Genomic DNA, 17,994 nt, shown 5'->3' on the forward strand with positions numbered 1-17,994 from the left:
AAACTTATGGTTCTTGTTTACAATCATTAGACACCATAATGTTGATATAGTTCAAACGTATTTTCAGGAGGTACGGCTCGAATCGATTCGGTGGTTTACAAGGGTTTGGCCATTTGTCAGCAGTCCAGGCAGGGAGACCAGCTAAACCAGATAGCAGATACATATCATTAATAAAACTATTATTACAAATTATATTTTTAAAATAAATAAATAAATAAATGCATTAGCTGCAATTAGTGGAGAATACTTTTACAGCATAATATTTTAAAAAAATGATTTTACAAACCCATGAACAATCACACTTCAGCAGGGAAAATCCAGTTTAAACCAAGTAAGACCAGTAAACAGCCTTGGGCTGTTGTAAGAAATCCAGGCATTTTTGAAGTGTTTGGTAACTGATATAATATCTCTAACCATTAACTGAGACTATCGCTAGGTGGCCTTTTTTCATAGAGAAAGTCAATCTTTACTGACAGTAGTTAAATGCATGACAGCTGAATGCTGAATGTGCTGTTATTGTCGACTTACTTGAACATAACACTGCACGTGTAGTTTATAAGTGATCGATGTAGACTACATTGTTGAAATAAACGGAAACTTTATGCTAGCTCGTGAGCGCGCTCTGGAGGCGGAGCTTCGCTGAAACTAAACCAGCACGTGCACTTAATAGAGGCTGTCAAGAAAGACAGCAGGTGAATAAGTCGAAAGGTACCATCGACGATGTGCTCACCAATACTTACCGGTCTGTGCATTTAAAAAGATGTTTATTTGATCTGACCTAATCATCATGACTCGAAAGGAGAAGGGGTGATTGTGTTATGGGTAAGTGACTGATCTGTTCTGTGGACACATTATCCTGAAGCAATCGCATTTTGTAAACGGATAATATTGTCATGGCGGTATTTTACACTACAAATGATTGTGTATTATATGTCATGCATCAAGCAGAAATGCTACATACTGTTATGTTTAAAATGTTTAGTGTTTCATTGTAACACATATATCAAATGTCTGTGTACGTCCATTATGAAAATACAAGCCTCAACTGTAATTATAATAACACATTTGGTGTGCAAGATCAGGTCCATATGTTCGCGTTTGTATTGATAGATATTAATAAACTCATGAATAAATCGTGTCACTGTCAAATCCCGTGTGCTAAATATCAATAATGCTAGATAACGACGCAGGAGGAAGTGGAACTACGTCACCACACAAGAGTGATTTCATGAATATTAACTGCGATCACGTTAAATAAATTATATTAATAAAATACTATAATAATTGTTATACATCCAGAGATCGAGTATTGTAGACTGATATCAACGAAATAAAATGTTTAAAATAATTTAAATTTCCATATTTTTCATAATGTTTCTCATCATAAACGTTCACGTGCACACATTAAAACCTGACATGTTTCATAACTTAAGTCTTCGTTATTTTATAGTAGGCCTACATTATACACATCTGTTAAAAAAACGTAATATAAACGTGGATATAAACCGATAAAAACGCATAATGGCGTTACATAATGAGGTGTTGCGTGGACAGGAGACGTCTGTTACTTGCAAAAGGCAGAGGAGATTGACAGAGAGGGCAAAAGGTTGGTGTCATGCTGTTTTTTGACGGCTATTACTTTTTATTGTGTATATTTATGTCCCTACAGGTGCACATTGAACATTTTAAAATGGGATTTCTTGTTTGGTTGCATCATCAACAGCAAAAAAGTGTAAACTGTAAAACATTTTAGTCATTTCAATGATGCTAAAATAAAGAAATGAATATAATGTATAGTGGTGGAAACCGACCCTGCAAAATAATGTTTTGTCTTTCCTTCTTTCACAGTGTGTAGAAACATGTTATGGAAAAAATACAATAAAGCCAAGATTTAAAATTCAAGCCTATATCGGCCAGCCATGTTATGCATTTTATGTGCATAAACTTGCCTGTTATATAGGCTATATATGTGTATATTTATGTAATATGTATGTTTATATATTATGTAATAATAATTGATATGTTTACAGTGTAATTGTAGTTTAGTATGACAATAATAAAGATGTGCCATTTTGGTAGTTGTGTAACCTATAATCTAAACAACTTCATTATTTACTACATTTTTAATAGTAGTAATTGTAAATTGAATATACAGTATGATTGCTATTTTATGCACAGCAAATATTTTAATGTATGTATTTTAAGCTGGTAGTCCTTTCAGTTTTTCTACCAATGTTGTATATTTATATGTAATATGAAAATAAAGTTTTACAGTATAATTCTAGTGTAGTATAATAATAATAATAGTAATAAAGATGTGTCTTTTTGGTAGTTGTATAACCTATAATCAAAATTTAATTTACTACATTTTTAATAATAGTAGTAATTGTACTTTGAATATACAGTATGATTGCTATTTTATGCACAGCAAATATTTTTCATGTATTTTAGGCTGGTAGTACATTCAGTTTTTCTACCAATGTTTTAATGTTAAAATAAGCTTGATCTAAAAAAAATATTTTTAAATGTAGGTTTTTTTAAATCAGATTTTGAAATCACTGTTAATGACAGTTCAGAGTCCATCTCGTGATCAACTTATTTTCTAACTAAATTCAAATCTTATGTGTATGTGTGTTAGAGGAAATTAGACCAGGGGCCAGTTGCATAAACTAAGCCATTATGTTAAGACAGTGTCTTAAGATCTAGTATGAGCTACTAGCAGTTAGGCAAGTGGCATTCAGTATTACTTTTCGTATCAAATTAGGCCAGTCTATGTTTTTATGTAACTGATTTCAAAAAATTATGAACAGTCTTAAAGAAAAAAATGTATGTCTAACTTGTAAGACTAGTCTTAACGGTTTATGCAACCGGCCCCAGGACAAGATCTGACACCTGACTGATAAATGAATATAAAACCTCTTGGCTTTAGAATTGAAACCAGTAGATGTTTAATCAGCACTGTGGCAGAGTGAACAGATGGGTAAAGTTTCTGGGTAATGTTAAAGAGACCATGAACCGTATGTTACAGACCAATTATTTGCCAAGAAGCACCTGCCTGTGCAGTAGATGTGGGAAAAAGGTGTCATTTTCATAGTCCTCCACTTCTCTTAATGCGAGACACTACAATTTTGATTTTCATAAAGTGTTGTTTCAAACTAGTGGAAAGAATAAAATCAAAATACACTTTTAAGTGTTGCTTTATTGCACTTAATCTATTTGCATGTGTAGATTTCAATCACAGTACATATCTTTTAAAGGCTGTTTTCTCAAAATGATAGTTTTCCTCCTGCACCGAATCTCCATTTCAGCAGCTTTACATACACCAAACTTTAGAGTTTCATTCAAATCTATATTCTGAGGGGTTTGTTCATATGTAATTATCTAGATTTTGTACAATTTATTCCTGATTTTTTTTTTTTCTTTGGCTATTGACAGTATTTTCAGATTAATGGAGTGATAAAAAGAGAAATCCAAAATCCCGTCTGTAAAAACCTTTAACTCTAATATGTCAATAAAATTAACTTAATTCAGTGGTCAGATTTCTGTTCTGGAAATGTATGCAAGTTAGAGCATATTTCATTAGATAATGCCTAGAAAACTTTACATTTCAGAAAACTTGTAATACAAGAAAAATGTTTGCAATTCTTAATGTAATCAATCAACTGGGGAATTTTGGTGAAATCTATTAGTTCATTTCATTTTTACCCTTTTTCACCTGCGGTGTCTTGCCTTAAAAGAGGACCTGTTACGTTTTGTTTTTTTTTTCTTTCATTTTCAACGTTCTTTAGTGTGTAATGTTGCTGTTTGTGCGTGAAGGTCTTATAATAGTTACAAAGCACGAGTCACTATTTTTCTGAACTCCCTCATTTAAATAATTCCCACCCAAGGCATATGCAAAATGTTTGCAAAGTGTTGTTTTTTTTATTTTTACATTAAAGCGTGAACCTGTTCTAAACAAAATCAACACTTTGTAAAAGGGCATAATATGGCCTCTTTAATCTGTCTCTTCAGTGCAAAGATGGAAAAGCCCCAAGAGACGCAGGAAAAGCAGCGGCCGTCCCCGCAGATGGCGGCACCTGATGGGGGTTGGGGTTGGGTGGTGGTGGGGTCTCTTTTCGTGACTTCTGCCCTGGTGTTTGGGCTCATCCGCAGCTTGGGTGTCTTTTTCGTGGAGTTTGTGCAGTACTTTGATGAGAGTGCTCAGGCAGTGTCTTGGATAACATCCATTGGGTTGGCCATGCAACAGCTAATGAGTAAGTTCATTCAAGACATGTCTTTATCAACAAACACAATATGGTAAAACGACACATTGTTAATATGCATTAATTAATGCATACAGGTCCAATAGCCGCAGCCGCCTGTAATGTGTATGGAGCTCGTCCAGTTGTAATGATGGGAGGATTCCTCTCAGGCCTGGGATTCATTCTGGCTTCCCAGGCAACATCTCTTTTACATCTTTACATGACCATGGGATTCATTTCAGGTAGATGCTCTTGTAAATAGTGTCCTTAAAGGGTTAGTTCACCCAAAGATGAAAATTATCTCATATATTTTACTCACCCTCAAGCCATTCTAGGTGTATATGACTTTCTTCTTTCAACCAAACACAATCGGAGTTATATTAAAAACTATCCTGCCTCTTCCAAGCTTTATAATGGCAGTGAATAGAATTTTTTTTGAAGCCCAAAAGAGCGCATCCACCCATCATAAAAGTAATCCATACAGCTCTAGAGGGTTAATAAAGACATTCTGAAGTGAAGCAATGCGTTTTTGTTAGAAAAATATCAATTTTTATAACTTTATAAACTATAATCACTGGATTCCGGTAACGGCCGTACACAAGTCAAGTTTTGGCAGAAGAGTGACCTCTGACCTGACGCATGACGTATTGATGAACGTGGGAGTGCAGAGGATAGAGCAAAACAAACCACCGGTCACGAATTAGAGTCTAAAACGAGAATTTTTAAAGAGAAATGTTGGAGGAGCTCGAGTTTGTTGTCCAGCCCTATTTGTTTGAACAGCGAGAGGCCTAAGCTTACGGTACTCCTACGTCATATGTCAGGTCAGAGGTCACTTTTCTGCCGGAAGTCCGACTCATGTACGGCCATTACCAGAAGCCAGTGACTATAGTTTATAAAGTTGGTATAGTTAATAAATATGGAGTTTTTTCTAACAAAAATGCATCTCTTTGGTTTCGAAGGCCTTTATTACCCTGAGCCAGGTTACTTTTAAGATGGATGGATGCACTTTTTTGGGCTTAAAGGAACTATTTTTGAAAATAGGCTCATTTTCCAACTCCCCTCCAACAGTCGAGTTTTACCGTTTTCGAATCCATTCAGTCGATCTCCGGGTCTGGGGGTAGCAGTTTTAGCATAGCTTAGCAGAGATCATTGAATCTGATTAGACCGTTAGCATCTCGCTCAAAAAGGACCAAAGAGTTTCGATATTGTTCCCATTTAAAACTTGACTCTTCTGTAGTTATGGAAAATGAAAAGTTGTGATTTTCTAGGCCGATATGGCTAGGAACTATACTCTCATTCCTGCGTAATAATCAAGGAACTTTACTGTCGTACCATGGGTGCAGCGACGCAATATTACGCAGCGCCTGAAAATAGGTTAACTTCCGTCAACATAACCACCGTGACAAACTGCTTACACAGAGAGCGCTGGGGACTATTATCAGGTGCTGTGTAATATGATTGCGCCGCTGCACTCATGGTACGGCTCAAAGTTCCTTGATTATTACGCAGGAATGAGAGAATAGTTCCTTGCCATATCGGCCAAGAAAATTGCAACTTTTCATTTTCCGTCGGTCTTAGTACACGATGTAACTACAGAAGAGTCAAGTTTTAAATAGGAACAATATCGAAACTCTTTGGTCATTTTTGAGCGAGATGCTAACGGTCTAATCAGATTCAATGATCTATGCTAAGCTATGCTAAAACTGCTACCACCAGACCCGGAGATCGACTGAATGGATTCGAAAACGGTAAAACTCAACTGTTGGAGGGGAGTTGGAAAATGAACCTATTTTCAAAAATAGTGCCGTGTTCCTTTAAAAATCAAAGGTACCATTCACTCCCATTATAAAGCTTGAAAAAGACAGGATTGTTTTAATATAACTCAGATTGTGTTTGGCTAAAAGAAGAAGAATGTCATATACACCTAGAATGGCTTGAGGGTGAGTAAATCATGGGGTAATTTTACATTTTAGGTGAACTAATCATTTACCATCATCCAATTTTTAGGATCCTGATTCGTGTTGTGACTCTGTTTATCTGTGTCAGGTTTAGGCTGGGCACTGGTCTTCACCCCTACTGTTGCGTCAGTGATGCAGTATTTCACCATGCGGAGATCTCTAGCAATGGGCCTGGGCTTCACAGGCGTCGGCCTTGCCTCTTTCGCCTTCTCCCCGCTTTTTCAATATCTAGTAGAAGTTTACGCTTGGCGTGGGGCCTTGCTCATCCTCGGAGGCCTCAGCTTCAACATGATCGCTTGTGGAGCTCTCATTCGACCTCTAGGGAATCCAAAAGTTGTGAACAAGGTATGCGTTCTGATATACAAATCCATAAAATGGGGAAAAATTAATAAAAGGAACAGAATTATGCAATTATATATTTTTTTATTTAAAAGTCAATATTTCTCTTTTTGTGCTTTTCTCAGACTGAAAACTCGACCAACCTCAACAGATGCTCTGTTTTACTCTCCCGTATCTACGAGTGCTTTGAGCTCTCCCTGCTTTCACACCGAGGCTTCCTCACTTATGCCGTGGCCATCACCTTCTTCAATGCGGGCTACTTCATCCCCTACGTTCACCTGGTCGCCCACAGCCGGCACGTTCATTTCACTGAGTACCAGGCCGCCTTCGTAATCTCTGTAACCGGTGTGGCAGACATTGTTGGCCGTGTAGCCTCCGGTTGGGCCTCGGATCTTGGCAAAATGCGGCTGCCCCACATGCTGGTGGTGTGGACTGGGTTACTGGGCCTTTCTCTGATGCTCATTCCTGCTGCTGTGAGTTACCCAGGACTGTTGGTCGTCAGTGTGGCCTATGGGTTCTGCGCAGGAGCGATGACGCCGCTGGCCTTCGCGGTGGTGCCGGAGATCGTCGGCATTGAGCGAGTGCTGGGAGCCCTTGGCCTCGTGCAGCTCATTGAGAGCGTTGGAGGGCTGCTGGGAGCACCACTGTCTGGTAGGAGCTCATCAGATCCCAAACATTTTATTTAAAGAGGACATATTATGCCTTTTCAGTCTTGATTTTGTTTTTGGGGTCTACTAGGTGAACACATTGGGGTCTACTTTCCTGGCATCCACTAGTGGTTGGCACATTCAGCATTAGTGCAGTGTAAAACACCGAATGCTGAAATGCGCCAACCACTAGTGGATGCCAGGGGTCATGTAGGGGACACATCAGTTATTTAGGCCTTTTAAACACAATACAGGTCTTTCCACCTGATCCAAAGCCACTGACTGCAGCGTTCTGCAGTAGTTGGTGTATCTTTTATGGTCTGGTGCAGGGCTTGGCCGTGGATTCCTCTTTCAGCAGCTGGGGACTGTAAGCTGGAATAATATGTAATATTATATGTAATATGTAATATTATTCCAGCAGCTGGAATAATATGTAATATTATTCAATAACTTTTACAGTTTTTTTGCCATGGTATCGATTCCGTATCGGTATTGAGGTATTTTAGTCTGGTATCGTATCGAATTTAGTTATTTATTTAGTTTTTTTGCCGCACGAAAAATACTCTTGTCGCTTTATAATATTAAAATTGAACCACTGTATTCACATGAACTGATTTAAATATGTTTTTAGTACATTAATGGATCTTGAGAGAGTAAATTACATTGATGCCTATGCAGGCCTCACTGAGCCATCGGATTTCAACACAAATGTCTTCATTTGTGTTCCGAGGATGACCGGAGGTCTTACGGGTGTGGAACGGCACGAGGGTGAGGAATAAATGACATTATTTTCATTTTTGGGTGAACTAACCCTTTAAGCCTTAAAGTTCTGCATAGTTAATGACGCGGCGATTTAAGTGACAGATGGATAGCCGATGCTCCCATTTGTCTGCTGTCTGTTCATCCTCCCTCTTTCCCTCTATTTGCCTATTTTTTGGTTTTGCACGGTGACACGCTGCCAAGATGCGACGGCCGGCTCCGCCCACTTTTGGGCTTCAAAAATGCTCTTCAGAAACCTACGGGTGATGGACACTACGTCCATATTTTTTTTACAGTCTATGGTTCCAACACACTACTAACTCAACTCAACCAAGACCCTCCCCTTTAGAAGAAAACTCAATGGAAGAGTTTCAGGGAGTTCAGAAACCGATATAGAGAAGAACTCCCTTTGGAGTGACTGTGCTTTGTGACTTTGCAGACCTTTTCATGCTCAAACAGCAACTAAAGAAAATTGAAAATGTAAAAAAGCACAATAGGTCCTCTTTAAAAGGCAGACAGAATTGATACAACTCTTTAAATTCACAATCAGCACTGAAATGATTGTTCCATCTCCATTTTTTTTTCTCGTAGGCTGGCTGAAGGACTCCACTGGAACATACACAGCATCTTTTATCACTGCTGGAGGTTTCCTCTTGTTAGGTACGTTAGTCACAATGACTCTTCCCTATTTCTGGTCTTGTACGGCCCCTCCACCCCCGTCACCATCAAAGAAGAAGTCTCAGGATTGCTCCATTGAAGATGGACTACTCAAACCAACGATATCCTCTAACTCGGTCTCCGAGAAACTGTGCCCTTCGGATGATATGCTGTACTCGGATACGGAGTTAAAGATCCGTTCTCAAGAACGGGAAGAAATACCTCAGGAAATGATGCATCTGACTAATTTAAAGGAAACACGATGATTGTGTGACGTTAGCTAATGGTGGTAGTGCTAGTTTTAAAAGGACATTATAGGCAAATGTTGGTTTTGGAAATCGGTTAGATTATATTATATTTATATTGTGAAATTTGCTACTAGTGCTTTTCGGATAATAACAAGACAATCCGATGTTTCTCGGTTTTGAAAGCAGCAGTCACTCAAATGTGCAGTCAGTTAGCTAACTTTATAGTAACTTGTATAAAGTTTAATACAAATGTCTTAATGTCAAAAATATAGTTAATTTAATGATTCTGGATTCATGGTAAAACCATGTTTTTGGGACATGCACTATGAAATGAGTGCCCTCTCAAAGTTATACAATAGGACAAAATCAGCATAAATCCTTCTCATGACCTAAATGCAATAAAGTAGCTTTAATTATCATAACATTTTGATTATATAATAATGATAATATACAAATGTCACTTTCAGACACTAGCAGCTGTGCAGTGTTGTTTTAGTATCTTTGAGATATTATTATAATTTGGTGATGGAAAAAAATATGAGCTTGGTTCTCTCGCAAATGTTTTGCGTTCCCTCGAGAAACGTTGCGTTCGCTAGCAGTTCTTTGCCAAAGTTTTGCGAGTGAACGCAAAGTCATTGACATATTTTTTCATGTTTTTCCGCTCGCCATGTCCCTTTTGGGCCTCCGTAGAACTCGATCTTTTCATAATTTTTCTCCTGCCAATGCAAAATCGCCACAAAATAAGGATTTGTGCCGATATTGTCCTAAAAGTGCACTTTTCCTTGCCCATTTCTGAATTTATGGAGGGCACTGTATATTAAACACCATGGTTTTTCTATCTGACACCATGACGCGGTGTTACTGTGAAGTATGCTAGCAGAAAATCTATTTATTTATAAATGATTGTTTTTATTATACTATTAGAATTTTTGGATTGTAATTTATGGTGACACGTTTTCCTCCGGCACTGATTAGGATGGAGTTTGGTGGAGTAAATGACATTTGTGCTTTTTATGAAGCGCAGTTACCGAGGGGCATTGTGTATTCAAGGCTAGTCAAACATGAGGGCTGCTAGCAAGAACTTTCTCAATTCCAAATAAGCTTTTAACTGCTTGGTCAGCACATATCAGACATGTTTTCACCTCAAGCAATAGCTAAGATAAAGGCTAAACATTTTCTTGTTTGGTGCTAGAGGCTATAATAGTAGCCTATACAAAGACAGGAAGGCAAGCTAATGCTAACATAGCAATGCTAATCCCCGTTCAGCTCCTCGACTAGAGCATTATTCTCTCACTCTTTCACGCACATACTACTTACATTTACTTGATTACAGCTGGTCTTTTCTTTTTCTTGAGTTGCACATGGAGAGAAATGTTTTCTTTTGTTGTCATTTCAAAGTCAAATTGCCTCTTTTGTGCATTTCATTGATAAACTGTGCATATTTTAAAATGTTTTATGATGGGGATTTGCCTAATGTGAAGGGTTTTCACTGTGATCTTCAAGGTCAAGGGAATATTGACATACTTAATCCACAGAGGTCACTGACTTAAATATACTGGTGAATCATTGACCAAAGTGTGTTACACATTGTGTAAGACTTTTTTTTTTTTGTTTACAATTTTTATGACATAATACAAGAGATTTACTCGTGTAGATTCATTTCAGTCTTGATAATTCTCTACTTCACATGGAAAACCCTTTGAATGCTAGTCAGTAATGCTGTTTTAAAGACACACCAAACACGTGAGCCTTAATCTTCATAGACTGCCAGACTTTGCTTTCTCATGCGAGAGGCTCTTATTGCCTTGAGATTGGCCGCACTCACTGCCTTTATGCAATTAAACAAATCTCAGTTTGCTTGCGTAGTATGAGAAGTGAAACTCTTCTTGAAGTTGGATCAGTTCAGTTAGCGTTTGAGCTTCATAACTTTAGGACTACACTTTGCACGTTGACTTTTGATCTAAGTGAAAGGTTGAGTGGAGTTTGAGCCGAGCTGGTGATTTTTACCTTTTATGTGCCTGTTGTGCTTTAATAAGACAGTTAGGTTTTATTGGAACAATTGAATCTGGATTAATTGTTTTAATGTGGTTAAATAAAATGCTATTTAACACCAGGGCTGCATTTGTTTGATCTAATATACAGTCATATTGTTAAATATTACAATTTCAAATAGCATTTTTCTATTTTAGCACATTTTCAAATGTAATTTATTCCAGTGATCAAAGCTGAATTTTCACAATCATTCCTCCAGTCTTCAGTGTCACACGATCCTTCAGAAATCATACTAACATGCTGATTTCATGCTCAAGAAATATTATTTTCTTTTCTTTTTTTGTAAATTTATATTTTTTTTTAGCATTTGTGACCCTTGCTACCAAAATGAGTCGGGATAATTTCGAGCTACAGGCAAAACAAGTGAACATTTTTGATTTTGGTCAATTAACCCCTCATCTAACGATCCCAATGCTCCAAATAGCAATTAAACCTCTAATTATTTGTATTTTTTCGGAGAGGAGTACCTTTCCTTTGTCTATCAACACAATCTTACTCGTGCTGACTGAAAATTCTGTCATTAATTCCTCGCCCTCATGTCGTTTCAAACCCGTAAGACTTTCGTTCATCTTTAGAGCACAAATGAATTTTTTTTGATTAAATCTGAGAGCTCTCCCATCCCTCCATAGACAGCAATTGAATTAACACTCTCAAGGTCAGAAAGGCAGTAAAGACATTGTTAAAATATGTGACTCCAGTGGTTCAACCGTAATTTTATGAAGCGACGAGAATACTTTGTGCACAAAAAATAAAAAACAAAAATAACGACTTTATTCAACAATTTCTTCACATCTGTGTCAGTCTGTCAGAGGTGTTCATGGTAAGTTAATGTTTTAAACTAATACAACCTAATTGTAAAGTGTTAGGTTGAACCACTGGAGTCACATGGAGAGCTTTCATCAAAAATGTCTTTTGTGTTCTGAAGATGAGCGAAGGTCTTACGGGCGACATGAGGGCGAGGAATTAATGACAGAATTTCATTTTTGAGAGAATAAACCCTTTAACTCGATTTTTCTCAATTAACTTTGCTGACTAACAGGTGTAGCTGTCGTTTTTTTGTTGTCCGATTCAAACAAATAAAAACAATTGAATGTTTCTATCAAAAAAAGTACTGACCCCAAACGTTTGAATGGCAGTGTATAGCTTATGTTTATGCAAGTGTTAATGGAGTTTCTTTGCAAAATTCTTTATCCAGGGGCCGGTTGCATAAACTGCTTCGACTAGTCTTTGGCTTGGCTTGCTCAGTTAGGGACACTACATTTTCAACTAAATATTCAAATACATTTTCAACTAAATTACTGATCTGCCCTCATTGTCACTGTATGATACTTGAAAAGAGCTGGATAACATCACTGTTTTCTCCAGGTCATAACTAGAGCTGGTTAAAAATATTGATTTTTCAATTTTAATCATTCTCATTTTTACGAACCGATATCGATTCTTAAATCCCAAGAATTGATTAGTCGAATGAACGGGACATTGCAGCGCGCCTCCCATCCAATAAATCGCAATAATCTCTGATATGAAACAAAGTCTCCGATTTTAAATTACGTCCATTTTATCACGAAATTCAAAAACATAAATACTGTGGCGCGAGTTCGCTCGGGTGCAGCTCCGCTCAAGAGAAGCCGGAGCGCGCAACGCACGTGAACTCATCCGCTTTAATAGGCCTAACAGAGCGAAGTAAACATGAATAAGCGTCTGAAAGTGTGTTCAAAGATAGAGTACATCTTACCGAAATCCGTATCATGTCACATGGAATCGCTCAATCAGTGTTTCAACCGTGGAAAGACAGTAACAGCTTGTAAACAATGTCATGTATTTACCTCAGAAAAACCATATCCAGTGTCCATAAACTCGTTAGTCAGCTAGAAAAATGAACTTTAGAGAGGAGCATTTTGATAAATATATGTACCATATTACATATTCATTATATATTTTGTTTATGTTTTTCAATATTTAATGCATGTTTGAATAAATCTGGCAAGTTTTTATGACAGCCACCATTGTTTATTTCAAAAAACGATTTGGAGTAGAAGTATTGTAATTGTAAATTAATATTATAACGTTATTATTATTTAAAAAAAAAAACAATTGAATGTAATTTAAGTTAAGTATACATATCAGTTCATTTTTACCTTCAATATTATAGTAGGCAATGTACCAACTGACTCCCATAGTTTACAGCATTAGTTAAGAGATCTGCTTTCCTTGAGGAAATTTGCCATGTATTGTACCTGATATATATCCAAAATAATCGACATTGAATCGAATCGGAATTGAATTGCAAGCTTGTGAATCAAAATCGTATCTAATTGTGAAATTTGTGTCAATACTCAGCCCTAGTCATAACCATTTCAAGTAAATTGTTCTAATTTGAATGCAAAAAGAAAGACTGATTGGCCTGGCTAATTGGGTATTTATTTAAAAAAAAAATTTTTACTAGTTCTTAAGACACCAGCTATGTTTATGCAACTGGCCCCTGGTTAACCAGTAGCATAGCATAGAAATGCAAGTCACATGATGAGTCGAGAATCATTTATTTATTTAGCTACATATTCTACCGTTTTCACGGTAATCAATTTCAAATACGTTGCTTAGAGCATTGCATGCTCACGAAACACATCAATTAACCATTTCAAACATGTTGTTCTTGGTCTTATAAAAAGAGAAAATGGAAATAAAATTATACAGGAGAACCAAGCAAACAGTGATCTCTCACCCAAAGTAACATTTACATTCAAGTTGCATTAACACTGTGGCTCACAACATAGTGAATAAAAAAAGAAAAGCAACTTCAAATAATTTCAATGAGGATAAATTGCCATTTAAAATGAGAAACGTAAAGGCGTCCATCCCACCACTACTGTTGCTTTCATAACATTTGGAATGTAAACTTGCTCAAATGATAAATTATCCCTCAAATGTGCCCAAAGAAATAACTTTCTGGAATATTATTCATGACATCCTAAAGCCTAAACTGGGATAAATATACTAAAACCCAGATGTTTAGACCCACAATCATGTGCACCAGACGAACCAAATGAAGCAGCATTTCATAAGAGGCATTTACTGTGGGAGCCAGCCAGGTGACGTTTCAGCAAAAAAACAAAAGCAATAGTATGTGGTAATAACTTCATTATGTCTACTGGAGCGGTATATTGGTGTAACATTGACATCTAGTGGTCATGTGGTTTACTTCATGTCGGCGCTACGGCGCTTAAGCTTCTCTGGGTTGTTGGAAGCCATTTGGGAGAAATCCCTGAAGATATCATGATAGGTATCATCACCTACAGGAGGAAAAAAAAATACAGACAAATTTGTATTAGCAGAATATTGAATAAGAAGCACAACTTTAAAGGGGCTATATGTAATTTTCATGTATTAATCAATTTATTAATCAACGTGTGAACAGCTTGTAACGAAAAACCTTCCTCGAGTTTCTAGGTTGTCTATGAAAGCCTGTAGACTGATTTTTATGTGAAGGACTTTGCCGGGAAAATCATAAGAACGTTCACGCGCTCTCTTCCGTTCAGGATAATGCCGAAAAAGATATTCTGTAGTGTAATGTCAAAGGGATTCATTCAAACTAGAGTCTCACATAGCCAGAGCTATATTGTCTGTACTCTCAAATATAGGCCTACTTTATAAATCAAACTATCATAAGTGCAATTTTAAAGCAGCACTAGGTAGTTTTTGCTCTCGGGGTCCCCCTACAGTTGGGAAACAGTATTGTCCTCTACTACTGTCGTAAACTCTGTCATCCTACATCAGGGGATGCATCGCACAGGCATTTGTTGACATGACAGCTATGATAGCCCTGAACACTGCAGCAGGAGTTCTATGGAGTTCACATGCAGGTGTTCTGCTCATAGATGGTTCTGCTTTTGCGTCGCGTGTGAAATGTCTTCATCCCAGGTACAGTGGCACATGTTTCAGCATGTCATATGAATATAATTTCATGGGTTTTATTTTTTTCAAATGCCAAATGATCGCGATGCTCACGCTTACAAGCCAGCGTCATTATAGTAGCCTAGTCTATTGGTTCCCTTTTTACAGAATCTATATGATACTTCAGTTCAATGTTTGAGTGGTAGGTAATAACCATATATCGTCAATATTATAATATCAAGCTACCCTAGATGAATCTGCAAATTTGAAAAATCGATTTGCATTATAGCTTGAGGAAAGACAAATAAACCAATATCACAGACATGTTAGGTATCCTAAAATATGATTTTGTACGTCTTATGTATTTTCTTGCAAGAATGTAGCCCCTCCTCCTCCAGCTCACGCCAACGAGCAAACGCTGGCCCAATGTTGATCCTCGTCCTGCCTTTAATCCGATCACTCTCGTTTCCTCTTTTTGTTTTCCTCCGACAAAACTTTTGCTTTCTTATTTTTCTGAGCTGCTTCGGCCATGACTATAACATTCGGCAAACAAACGATAGTTGGGCTCGCACGTCCGAAATAAAGGAAGTGGGGGTGGTGGTGGAAGCGACGTATATGCCGTAAAGCGGTCGAATTTTGTAGTTCTTTTTTTTCTCGGGTTACTACTCGAAACCTGAAGTTTAAAAGTACGATTAAAAACGATACGGACCCCGTCAGGCTATGGCAGACGTGTCATTCAACCTATTGTAAGTCGATGTATCATCACAAGAGGTTTGAAAATATATTATAAAGGTTGAAAAGTTACCTAGTGCTGCTTTAATGACCTTTTTTGTCAACATTACGATTGCAGAGCTTGTGCAAACATATCATCGCTATAATCAGATGCTCTCTTTAAGGAGTAGTTCACTTCAGAGTTCAAATCTTCTGATAAATTTACTCACCCCCACGTCATCCAAGATGTTCATGTCTGTCTGTCTTCAGGCGAAAAGAAATAAATCCTGTAATGTTTTCCTCAAAAACCTTTTTCTCCATATAGTGGACTTCAATGGGGTTCAACGGGTTCAAGGTCCAAATTGCAGTTTCAATGCAGCTTCAAAGAGCTTGACTCGATCCCAGCCGAGGAATAAGAGTCTTATCTAGCGAAACAATCAGTCGTTTTCTACAAAATAATTAAATATGTATATGTAACCCCTCCTGTTCGAACCTTCCCACTCCAAGCGGGACTCGAACTCAGGTCCGCCGGCGTGAGAGTCGGACGCTCTAACAAGGAGAAAGGCTGCAACCCCTAGCGTCAGTCGCTAGAGCGTCTCTTGAGATCAGAGGAGTGAGGTTTACTCGCACAGCGACTACTAGCTGGCCTCCGTTACATATATACTTTTTAACCACAAAGGCTTGTCTTGCACTAGCGTCCGCGACTTCACGCATTACGTAATCACGTTGGAAAGGTCATACGTGACTTGACGTTCGTTTGTATACTCCGGTTCAAAAAGGTAGGGTAGGGCGAAAAACTCCATCTCATTTTCTCCTCCAACTTCAAAATCGTCCGACAGCGTTGTTTTTTTTTTTTTTTGTAAAGTGCATTTGACTTTGTCTTTGCACGTTCACTGTGGAAACACTGGGGCGGTATTTCCGCCGATGTCATGTGTGTCCTGTCCAATGTGAAGTCTTGGACGCTAGTGCAAGATGAGCATTTGTGGTTAAATAATTATTTTTAGAAAATATCCAATGTTTCGTTAGCCTAGAAATCTAGATGCACCCTAGCGGCAGAAAATGTATTTTGCCGCGAGTGTAGTCTAGCAACTCTCGGTAGAGCTGAGAGCTGGAAAAACCAAACTCTGGTCAGGCCAATCACAGCGTGTGTAGAGTGGGTGGGCGGGCTTAACAATGACGGCATGGCAGAGTTGCGGAGGTTCTGCGTGCTACTCGTAAACAAAGCTGACGAACAGCGGTCTTTTATATCGGCTTTGGCCGCGACTCTGGAAGACTTTGAGTTAAGCTTTACTTTGAGAAAAGAACGGCACTGAAGTCATTCTTAAGAAATGAAGATGTGTTCGGAGTTTTGCCGACCCGGATACGGCGAAAGTCTATCAACTAACGTTAGCTCGGCTTCACCTTCTTCTTTGCTCTGGTTGGTTGTGGCGCTAATGCCGCTTTCCTATTGCGTGCAGTGGGAATTTGAAAGACAGCCGTTTATCCCACCTCTTGGATTGAGCCCTGCCAATGGTGAGTTTCCAGACCCAACATCTTGATGTGGCTCTGGCTTGTCAGGCTAATGTTTCGCTAGTTAAGACCAGGCCTTAAAAACGGAAAAAAATATCAATCGGTTCACTCCGAGCAGAATCGATATTATAGCGTTTCCGTTTTTGCGTTCCTCAATAAACATTACTGTTCCGAAAACGGTTTGATATGAAAAAATACCGGTTAATAACGTTATTTTAATTTAGCCTATACTTTTAACAAATATGTATAAATAGACTTATTTTCACTCAATAATAATAATATAACGCATGGTAATTAAACTTAAATATTTATTTCATAACATTTTTAAAACCAGAAATACATGCATTAATTACAAAGCATAAACAGCGGACCTGTTTTAATGGAGCGTTAGACAATCGAAAGTGGTCTCTTATGCCGAATTATTTTCAGAAGAGTGATAACATTCTTTGTACATAACCTTTATTCAACACGACTTGTTTTAAAAATTGCATGAATAAAGAATAAATAAACTGGATAACCATTGCTCTTTTAATGCACCGTCAACTGCTCATTTCAAAGCAAACACTGCGCAACACGTCCTTGCATCACATAATCAAATTCAGTCGGCTGATAAAGCTTGATCATTTAATGCAATATAACATACCATTTAATACGAAGCATCTATATAGAAAACATTGACCTGTCCTGTATTGGCAATCTGAAACTCTATAGGAAAAATGTTTGATAGATGCCAGTAACCTACTTGGACAGGCTTAAACAAAATCCATAAACTAGCCTAAATCAGTCTATTTGAGCTTAAAGTCCGTACTACTTATTTAAACGTTCGAAAAGAATGTCCTCCAATACCTGCGCTTTCATTGTAGACCTCAGTAGGGAAAGAAATGTACTTGAGGCATGTAAATGCGCGCTCATACTGCGTAACCGGTAGATTCATAGATGATGGTGCACGGGCATTTCACTCTCGCTTGATCCGTCAACGTCA

General features: G+C 37.8%; 2 protein-coding genes across 3 annotated transcripts in view; one reads left to right on the plus strand and one right to left on the minus strand.

The window, feature by feature from the left end:
- The first annotated feature begins 515 nt into the window (after nucleotides 1-515).
- slc16a13 (solute carrier family 16 member 13) lies at nucleotides 516-10,961 on the plus strand. Of its 2 annotated transcripts, none has more exons than XM_079837098.1 (6): nucleotides 516-822; nucleotides 4,012-4,253; nucleotides 4,340-4,483; nucleotides 6,288-6,544; nucleotides 6,664-7,189; nucleotides 8,536-10,961. In XM_079837098.1, exons 2-6 carry the CDS (start codon nucleotides 4,019-4,021, stop codon nucleotides 8,865-8,867), a joined length of 1,494 nt encoding a protein of 497 aa, XP_079693224.1. In that variant the 5' UTR covers nucleotides 516-822; nucleotides 4,012-4,018; the 3' UTR covers nucleotides 8,868-10,961. The 2 variants fall into 2 exon arrangements, with proteins under 2 accessions (XP_079693224.1, XP_079693225.1); XM_079837099.1 differs by lacking the exon at nucleotides 516-822 and adding an exon at nucleotides 1,577-1,606.
- Nucleotides 10,962-12,894: 1,933 nt separating this feature from the next.
- acap1 (ArfGAP with coiled-coil, ankyrin repeat and PH domains 1) overlaps nucleotides 12,895-17,994 on the minus strand; it is a 37,829-nt gene continuing 32,729 nt past the window's right edge. Inside the window, exon 24 of the mRNA XM_079809082.1 lies at nucleotides 12,895-14,191. Within this exon, the coding sequence (XP_079665208.1) occupies nucleotides 14,097-14,191 (95 nt within the window). The 3' untranslated portion in view covers nucleotides 12,895-14,096. The remainder of the gene's footprint in view (nucleotides 14,192-17,994) is intronic.

This window comes from Gobio gobio (assembly GCF_949357685.1).
Source record: "Gobio gobio genome assembly, chromosome: 2".
NCBI lineage: Eukaryota > Metazoa > Chordata > Actinopteri > Cypriniformes > Gobionidae > Gobio > Gobio gobio.